Consider the following 10,510-nt stretch of genomic DNA (forward strand, 5'->3'; position numbering starts at 1 on the left):
AAGTGATGGGAGATGGGCTTCCCTCAGCTTCCGAAGGAAGTAAAGACGTTGCTGGGCTCTCTTGGTGATGGAACTGGTGTTCAGGGTCCAGGTGAGGTTCTCCACTATGTGAACACCAAGGAACTTGATGTTCTTGACAATCTCCACTGAGGAGCCGTTGATGGCAAGCGGGGAGTGATCTCGCCTTGCTCTCCTGAAGTCAACAGCCATTTCTTTTGTCTTGTCAACATTCAGATACAGGTTGTTGACCTTACACCAGCTCACCAGTTCTCGCACCTCCTCTCTGTATGCTGACTCGTTGTCTTTGTTGATGAGACCCACCATGGTCGTGTCATCGGCGAACTTGATGATGTGATTTGAACTGCACAGTCATGAGTCAGCAGTGTGAACAGCAGAGGGCTGAGTACGCTGCCCTGGGGAGCACCAGTACTCAGTGTGGTGGTGTTGGAAGTGCTGCTCCCAATCCGGACTGACTGAGGTCTACCAGTCAAGAAATCCAGGATCTAGTTGCAGAGGGAGGTGTTCAAGCCCAGTAAGCTCAACTTTCCAATCAGATGCTGAGGAAGAATGGTGTTGAATGCTGAACTGAAGTCTATGAACAGCATTCTTACATAGGTGCCCTTTTTATCCAGATGTGTGAGTGCCAGATGAAGTGTGGTAGAGATGGCATGATCTGTAGAGCGGTTGGGGCGGTACGCGAACTGCAGGGGGTCCAGAGAAGGGGGAAGCTGGGTCTTGATGTGTCTCATGACGAGTCTCTCGAAGCACTTCATGATGATGGATGTGAGTGCGATGGGACGGTAGTCGTTGAGACACGACACCGTGGGGGTACGGACACTCCTTACAAACGCCTCTGCTTGTGTGTGTCCGGGCGCGCCTGTGTGTGCGAGTGTGTAAAGGACCACCTGTTGTTGTCTCAGAGGCTTCATGCAAGTTTCTTTGACAGATTTCACAACTCTGAGAATTATTGCTCACTGAGTGGTCACTGCGTCCATTTTAGTGGAAGCTTGCTTGTGTACTGCTATACAAATGAGCACTTTAAAATAATAATTTAGAATTTGTTTTTGGTAACTGTGCATGTGTGTGTTTTTGTGTTTTGTGTGTTCTGTAAGCTGTCTGTGCTTGTGTGTGTGTGTGTGTGTGTGTTTGCAATGGCAGGATGGAATGGTTCTCATTTCCGTTTGCTAGTGGGTGTGTGGCGGACATGTGTGTAGGCTCTTAGTATGGCCCCAAGCCCAGAGTGAGACACACACTCACTTCAGAGAGCGGGACTAGCCCAGGAAGATACACACACACACACACACACACACACACACACACACACACACACACACACACGGGGACGATGGTGGTGGTCTTGAAGCATGTTGGGACCACGGTGCAGCTCAGAGATATTGAAGATGTCTGTCAGGATGTCTGCAAGCTGGTCAGCACATTCTCTGAGCACACGACCCTGGATGTTGTCTGGTCCAGCAGCTTTCCGTGGGTTAACTCCACGCAGAGTACGCCTCACATCAGCTGCCGTCAGGCACAGCACCTGGTCATTTTTCAGAGGGATGGACTTTTCTGCTGCAACATTGTTCTGTGCTTCAAACCATGCATAGAAGTCATTCAATGGCATCACTGTCACAGGAAGGTGATGTTTTCCTGTAGTTAGTAATGGCCTGAATGCCCTCCCACATGCACCGTGTGTCACCAGTGTCTTTGAAGTGTCCATGGATCCTCTGTGCGTGTGCACGCTTTGCTTCCCTGATCGCATGCTTTGCACGCTTTGCTTCCCTGATCTTGTTTTCCTGAGAGCCTCTCTGTCACCTGTTCTGAAGGCTGAGTCACGGGTCCTCAGTAGCATGCGCACCTCAGCAGTCATCCATGGCTTCTGGTTTGGGTGTGTGGTGATGGTCTTGGAGACAGTAACATCATCAATGCACTTGCTGATGTAGCCAGTCACTGATGCTGTATACTTTTCCAGATTAACAGTGCCACCGTCAGTAGCAGCCTCCTTGAACGTGATCCAAGTCGTCTGCTCAAAACAGTCCTGAAGAGCAGAGATGGCTCCTGCTGGCCAGGTTCTCACCTGCTTCAGAGCGTCTGACGATCGGTCTATATGCAGGAATCAACATTACAGACATGTGATCAGAGTATCCGAGGTTGGGGCGGGGCTCCGGCCGGTACGCACCGGAAATGTTTGTGTAAACGAGATCCAGCGCGTTCGCTCCTCTCGTTGCAAAGTTCACATATTGATGGAATTTAGGCAGTACTGACTTGAGATTTGCGTGGTTGAAGTCTCCGGCGACAATAAACAGTCCGTCTGGATGAACGTTCTGCAGTTCACTAATCGCTCCATACAGCTCCTGGAGAGCCTCTCGTGTGTTTGCGCTGGGTGGAATGTACAGCGCGATTATAAACACGGAGGTGAAAAAAACACAAGACAGGGAAAACACGAAACACTGAACATGGAACCCGGGAGGGACTGATCGTTACAGAATGCAGCATAAGTGGGCATATATATATATATATATATATATATATATATATATATATATATATATATATATATATATATATATATATATATATATAAATGCACAAAATATTCAGACATTACCTGCCCATGTTTTAAAATTGGTCATTAATGAAGGAGGCTACAAGGAATAAGGTACAGTTGTTCTGTGTAAAAGTCAAGTTACTATAAGTCATGACTAATCAAGAAAAAAAACTGATTGTCATGTTCACCACTCCCTGGCATCGCGGTTCCCACCGCAACGCTGCCTGTTTTGTTTACTTCACTTCCTAGTTTTGTTGCTTCATGCTTCCTGGTTGTTTCATTCTGTTCTACTCCCTTATTAGTATTTGTGAAGTCTCAATGACCTTTTGTGCCTTACTGTGCTAGTGGTAACATTGTGTGTTCTCCTGGTTTATTGGCTCACTCATTGGATTACTCTCTTTGCCTGTTCCCTTTTGGTTTTATTTGCTACTTCTGGACATTACCTTTGTATGTGTATGACTACATCTTTGGACTGCCCCTGTTCTCTATTATACTGCATCTATTATACTGCATACAACTCTCTCTGTTTGTTCCCAGAACCTGACACTGGTAGTCTATTGGTACAGCTGCGTACGTGTTCCTAATAATCTGAGAACTCAGTGTACAGGTGGAACAAATCTGCAATCATAGGACAATACAAGCAGTAAATGACTTTCCTTAGTTTTGCTGACACTTAAGGACAGGTTGTTCTTCATGCAGCTCTGTATTACTATATGTTTTAACACTGTTGGTGTTCAGACCTTTAAGTTTGTCAGCCCTTTCATGAAGATGCAATTATCCAGTACAACACAGTTGCATATGTGGATCAAGGATATGTTGCCGAAATCTGTGAGGTGGGATCAAGTTCACTGGCAGATACTCTGGCATGACGTCAGGTCCATCTGGATAGTTGATGAGAGATTTGTGTTCCTTCCAACACAGCTGGTGGAAAAAGTGCCAACTCCAAAGTGATGTGGAGGAGTATCTCTTCCTGTGCTGCATTTAACTTTGATGTTTTCATTGACTTGCATTTATAATCTGTAGATGGTTTTTAAAGCACCAGTTTGTGTAACACTGCATTATTTAATTTATAAATGCAATTAAAATTGACCATGATACATTTCATTTTAGTTAATAATTATAATTATAACCATGTACAAATCAATGTAGTAAATAAATTCAATATTATTTACCACACATACATTTTAAAAAGACCTTGTGTCACATTGTAAAGATAATTATCTAAAACTTTCTACTGCATAGAGAACATGAATCTATTACTAAATTAGTTATATATTGGACAGTTATTGCATAAAGGATATTTAATATTGCAGTGGCAGGTCAGCTTTGTCAGATGACATGCAGTCCCTCTCAGGGGATCACATTTATAAAATGTTTTATTTCAAAATTGCTGTAAATGTAAAATTAGATTTTAAGTGTTAAAAGTGCTTTAGAGCTTCACTGTGGATCAGTATTCATTCTCTTAAGAGTCAAGTATATTGGTTGATTTAAAAATATATTAAGCTACATTCTCTACTGCGTTAGGGCTTTTAATTAGTAATCACTGCAGCCTGAATGGAGATCATGAACAACCAACAGAACTTGGATGTTCACTTTAATGGTGACTCTGTTTCTATAACTACTGACTAAAATTTTGAACGCAATATGCAAAACATGGTATGCATATAAACAACCAAAATGAAAAGAAGTAGACAGAATAGTAAAAGTATAGTAAGAGAATATTAAGATCAAATTAATTAATTATTTAATAGACCAGTTTGTTATAATTTGGTTATTAACATGTGGTTCATATTCATTAATACATTCTGGACTATGAGACATTAGCTTGAAACATGACCCCCAGAACTCCTAGAACAGTATGGCACAAATGAATTCTTAATGTCATTTCCCCCACAAGTCCACCTGACAACTGCTTTGTGATGTATAAACAGTCATGTGTATATCTTGGTTACAGAGGATATACATGGTGTTTCCACTGTAATCGCACTGAGTAATGGCCCCCTTCAGAGTAGGCCTCCTACCAGTATTTAATAACATTAATTGAATGTATGTAGAGTGGTTGTGAGGATGGAGTATGTAGGGCTGAGAAGAATAATACACACAGCTTACAATTTGCAATCCAATTAATGTAGGGAAAAGATATCAGTCTTAAAGAACATACATAATCATCTCAACTTATTTTTCAAACTTATAATTAAACTGAAAAGGCAATAAATTTCCTCCCATTCTCATACTACTACCTTTAATACTCCCCATCCAGGAAGTAGGCATAATATGTTGTGCCATATATTATTACTACTAGCATTAGGTGTTCCTTCTTCATATTTCTTAATATTTTCTACAAATAAACAAAACAAAATATCCGTATCTTTTGCAAATGTATATGAATCAAAGAAAAATACACAAATATAATCAGATTTCCTCACATAATGTGTGTATGTATGTCAGAGGCTATGAGGAAACACCATATTTCTATATTTGCATTTCAGTTGCTCTGACAGGAAATGAACTCTTGATTCCCACATTAACCACATTTTGTAAATGTTTCAAAACATGCATCTGGTTTCCATAGTCACTGATTTTATTACCTAGAGACATAAACAAACAGAAGATATGATGTCCTTGCATGGTAATAGTATGCACAGCTGTTGTTAAGCACATTATTAAAATTTTTAGTCCCAAGTAGAATTCCCAAGATTCCCAAGTAGAACCTTGCAAAAAATGGTTCTCATCAATACTGACATACATATTATTCTATATGTTTGAAGTAAAGAACATCCTTTATTGAAATGTATATTAGTAGTTTACATTGTAAAATTGTAGTGTTTACATTGATAGCGCAGTGGTTAATGTACTTGACTTGTAGTTTGAATATATCTGGTTCAAACCCTAATCGCTTAATGATTTGTAATAATTGTAAATCGCTTTGGATAAAAATGTTTGTGTTAACTTTATTTACTGTATGCTGAGCCTACGTATATAAGTCTTTCAGTTAATCTGAAATTCTACTGAGAAATTAGATTCATGTTAAATAAAGTAACGGATTTTCTTATAACGGAAAATAGGTGAGAGAGAGAGAGAGAGAGAGAGAGAGAGAGAGAGAGAGAGGTTGAATAAGCAAGAGATTTTCTTTAACCTAATTTGGATCCTTATGGGCGGAGTGGGGTTTTCCTCTGGCGTTTTCGTCGTAATGTAGAGGCCAGATGAAAAGTTAAATCAAGGCGTGCGCCCATTTTTTCTGATCTCGGCACTGAATGAGAAAGATAACGGAGACAGTAGACAAAAACAGGTAAGATGAAAAAATCCGTTTTTTATGTTCGGAGAAAAGAGGAGTCCTTGATTTTTATTTGTTTTGCTTGCTAGCAAACTGCATACTGTAGACACCATTGACAATTCGTTGCTGTAAGTGGAGGTTTCACGCGCTTGATACATTAAAATATACATTCCATTATCTTAAGGCCGACATAGTCTGTTAGAATTCAAATTTCCGTCGATTTAGTCCGTGGTTCTCATCTTAACATTGGTGTTTATGTGCTCTAACAACATTCGCCAGACTAATGTGTTGCATCAACTACGTTTTTGGATTCAGAGTTTATCGCAGTTATTCGACAGAGACGCACCGCTGGGTGCGGCGCGTGGGGAGGCACACCCACCGTAGAACGCTTGAAGTAGACATAGAGAGATCGTATGATCTTATGTATCACGAATACAGGGACGTAGTTAACGATAGTGGTGAGTGATTAAAATTGGTTGTTTTTCCTTTACCCATTTTTGATTACAAAAAATCTTAGTTTGAAAAATGCACTCCGTATGTGTAAAGGAACACAGTTTAGTGTTGTATGTATAAAAGCTGTTTGTGTGGTTAAAACTGCTCTGTGCAGGATGTTTCGAAACATACAGTATATACTATTCGATGAATCAGCAAAATCAGTACATTTTTAATTAACTTTTTGAAAAATGAATGGAAAATAAGGGTGCAGGTATATGTAGGCATACTTCTCGCTAAAAAGACGAATCTATGCTGTCTGTGTTTTGGCCAATTTAACAAGATTGTGGTTGAAATTCAGTTAGTGATGGCGTCTCATAGCCTGCAGCATGACCTCTTGAGATGTTCAGTTTTTCTTTTTTTGTTCTGCTATGGAAACAAATATTAGAAGTTTTTTCTGTCCAGTGACAAGGCTGGAATGTCCTCACCATGGTGTGTTTAAAGCCCCTTACTGTAGCAGAAGGAGTTCCTTCTACTTCTGTGATGGTGATATTGAGAACCGATTCAGAGCAGTAACATTATTTCCATTCATGCTTTTGGTCTGTTGGCAGTATGGAGACTAAAGAGACATTTCTTCCGTAGTTTTTCTTCTTTGTTTCTTTCATAGTGAGTGCTGATTTTTCAGCAGGGTTGTCACTTCTTGAAAGTATGTAATCAAAGGAAAACAGGGAGAATGGTGGCAAGGGGGCCAAACAGCATGAGAGATGAGAGTTGGTATTTGAGTAAGCGGGCTACGTTAAGCCAAACACTGAGCATGTCTCCCTCACGCTGCTGTTTGGAGGGATCCTCAACATCTGGTGTACATCAGCAAGCTGGAAACTCTGACACAGAGCTGAGAGGGAGTGTAAGTGAGGGAGCAAGGAGCAAAAGAGGGAGGGAGAGAGGGAAATGTGACTCACGGCTCTGCAATTTCAGTCTTTGTTTAAAATTTGAGTCTCTCTAAGGTGAAAGAACAGCCACATTTACTCAAACCCTTTTGCTCTTTCTCTATATTTGGTTCTGCTTTCATATGTCTCATCAAGCCTCTCTCTTTCTGTCTCTCTATCTCTCTTCTCTTTCTATCCCACTTTTGGTGACTCCTCCCTATTGGCCTCCTGTGTAGGATTAAAACAGGTATGTCCGTACTGTTTATACCAACCCTCAATGTGAGTGTCTGTGTGTGTGTGTGTGTGTGTGTGTGTGTGTGTGTGTGTGTGTGTGTGAAAGAGAGAGAGAGAGAGAGAGAGAGAGAGAGAGAGTGAGAGTGTGTGAGTGAGTGAGAGAGAGAGAGAGAGAGAGAGAGGATTCCATCCTGCTAAAGTGAAGTGTAGGAGAACTAGCAGGAGGGGCTTGAATGCTCCGATTGTGCTGTTTGCTGGCTCCTCCTACAGAAGCTGATAGACAAATGTATTGTAGGGTTGAGTAAAGATTTTGCTGGCACAGAGTCTGTCTAAATAGCTGGAATATATTAGTCAGAGGCTTTCACTGAGCCACGAGTTGCAGTGGTGATTAAAATTTATAGAAGAGTAAAGGAATTTGTTAGAATTTTACTTACTGTGTAAGCAGCATTGTTACATAAATGTACAGTACAGCAGTTCAAACTTCTGTGTCGTGGGAAAAGTAGAGCTACATACATTTGTGTAAAGTAGATCTACAATGTTATACATTGTTTGTATAAAGTAGAGCTACAATGTTATTCAGCTTTTGTTTTGTATAATAGTAATACATAACACAGTGGATATGTTTCCTAACAGTGTCTTCAATGTCATCAGGGTCAAAACTTTCAAAACATTTTGTTACTAGTCTTTAATTCTCATTAATTCTCATTTTATATGCAAATGCTACTTCCTGCTGATCTTTCTTTCTTTTGTGTTTCTCCCATGCCAGAAACCCAGAAGACTATCCCCATCATTCCTTGCTGTCCACCTTGTGTATTTCATCATGGCATTGGTATTCCGCTCCACTCCTCTGCTGTGGGCACGTGTCGCAGCCATGGTGTTCACGTGTGTTGCATTCAGCGTGGCTCTGTACGGAGCCTCTCTCACGCATGGTACCGGTGACTGGTGTATCTTCTGCTGGAGCTTTAGCTTTGCGGGTACACTCCTGATCATCCTGGTGGAGCTTTGTGGCCTGCAGACCCGTGCACCCGTCTCCTGGAAGAATTTCCCGATTACATTTGCCTGTTATGCCTCTCTTCTCTGCCTCTCCGCTTCCATCATCTTCCCCCTGTTCTTCCTGAAGGGGTACTCCGGTCGCAATGAGATGATCAACTGCCGCATTGTGTCCACAGTGTTCTCCTGCCTCGCCACCATCGCATACCTGAGTGAAGTGAGCATGAGCAAGGCACGCCCAGGAGAGGTGGCTGGCTACATGGCCACCGCACCTGGCTTGCTCAAGGTCTGCGAGACTTTCGTGGCTTGCGTCATCTTTGTCTTCATCAGCGAGCCGGTGTCGTACAAACAGAATGCCGCCACCATGTGGTGCCTGTCTGTCTACTGCATCTGCTTCATTCTGTCAGCAGGCATCATCGTGATGTGTGTGGCCGAGTGGACTGGCTGCCTGCCCTTCCCGTTTGCTCGCTTCCTGTCCACCTACGCCTTGCTGGCCGTAGGCATGTACCTGTCCACCACCATCATCTGGCCCATCTACAAGTTCGATGACAAGCATGGCGGGAGCAGCCGCAGGCCCAATGCTTGTGGCTCCAGCATGGGACTTTGTCCATGGGACAAAACACTGGCCATCGCAGTGCTCACTGCACTCAACTTCCTCCTGTACCTGGCTGACTTGATCTACTCTGCTAGACTTGTGTTTGTTACTGTCTAAAGGGTGTACAATGTGAGGGGGGGGGGGGGGGTTGTGTGGTAGTAGAGAGGTAGAAGCTGACGGAGGGTAAAGCCTGGTTTATGGTCATTGAGGCACCTGTAGTATTATGGTGAAAACAGCACTCTGCTCGGGGTTAAGTGCCACTGGCACCAACCAGAAAAATGAAACCCTGTGGAAGCCCCATCAACACCATTTGCATTACATGAAAGATGAATGGTCAGCAAAGAAGAGGTTGGGTGCTTCCTCTGAAAAAGGATTGGTCAGAGGAGAGAGGATGGGCATTCTTCTAAAGGATGATTGGCTAGAAGAATGGAGTTAGGTGCTTCCTCTGAATGGTGATTGGCCATAGAGGAGGGGGCTCTGAGGTTTTGCCGATGCTAAGCCTGAGAAGGCAGAGATTACTGTGTCACCATGAGCATTGCAGATGCTGTGCTAAGCACACCGACCATAACTCAAGTTTGGAATGCAATTTGATGAATTGGCCTGTTTAAAAAAGATATGTTATGAAGATTTCTGAGTGTTATTTTTTCAGTATTGCCATTTTCAGTATTTGCATTTTAATATTATATATCAGTTCTATCACTTTTCAGCAATTATATGCCATCATATACTATACCAAAGAAGCTTTGGCTTAGTACTTTAAAAATGTAGTACAATAGGGTAAATTTAAAGAAGCATATTTAAAATTCAAGCTGTTACTAAGAACATTTAGATTTAGGCCTGTCTTTGCCTGTTTATGTAAATGTTAGTGAAAAGTACATTGTTGCTCCATTATTTGCTCTGCTACTGAATCTCATGGCAGTTTATTTAATCACATTAAGCACAGAACTGTAGGCTGTGGGTATCACATTACTGCCTTAACATCTGTCCCAAGAAAATTCAGATTCACATTAATGAATGTAAAAGCAAACTTTTATGTGTTATAATACTTGATATAATGCAACATATAGCACTGGTGCTTACTGACAACATAAATATGTGCTTTTTTCACTTTTTGGTTTAAATTGTGTTTATTTGTCTTGTCCCCATACTCTAGAAATAACTCCTAGTAATCTGAGATGGAGAATTAATTGTATATGCTGACATGTGTACTTTTAACATTACATAGAATTAAACCCATCAATGGTATTTACCTATCATTTTGAAAATACTCTTCAAATAACTTTCATTCTGGTTGCAATTTTACAAGTATTAGTTTTATGTAAACACAATATGTAAACCAAGGATGTGTTGCAGATGTGAATGCTTTGTGTTCATATTCTTGTATGTAAATCTCTGCTGTTCATATATTACATTCAGTAAGCTGTATTAGTTGCACAATCACCTCACACCAACCAAGTATCAAGCAGTGTTTGTTGTGCAGTGTGTCTGGGGTCTGTGTGCGGCTGTTACTGCCT

The 10,510-nt window shown here is 41.4% G+C and overlaps 1 protein-coding gene across 1 annotated transcript; it reads left to right on the plus strand.

Moving 5' to 3' along the window:
• The first annotated feature begins 5,862 nt into the window (after positions 1-5,862).
• Positions 5,863-10,510, plus strand: si:dkeyp-66d1.7 (myeloid-associated differentiation marker homolog). Its single transcript, XM_027020898.2, has 3 exons — positions 5,863-6,277; positions 7,414-7,424; positions 8,178-10,510. The coding sequence occupies exons 1-3, from the start codon at positions 6,103-6,105 to the stop codon at positions 9,111-9,113; spliced, it is 1,122 nt and encodes a 373-aa protein (XP_026876699.2). The 5' UTR covers positions 5,863-6,102; the 3' UTR covers positions 9,114-10,510.

The sequence above is a fragment of the Electrophorus electricus genome, chromosome 18 (assembly GCF_013358815.1).
Source record: "Electrophorus electricus isolate fEleEle1 chromosome 18, fEleEle1.pri, whole genome shotgun sequence".
NCBI classification, from domain to species: Eukaryota; Metazoa; Chordata; class Actinopteri; order Gymnotiformes; family Gymnotidae; genus Electrophorus; species Electrophorus electricus.

Bases quoted from the DNA above. Each gene is read 5' to 3' on its own strand.
- si:dkeyp-66d1.7 (XM_027020898.2), top strand. From the start codon at position 6,103: ATGTGTTGCATCAACTACGTTTTTGGATTCAGAGTTTATCGCAGTTAT.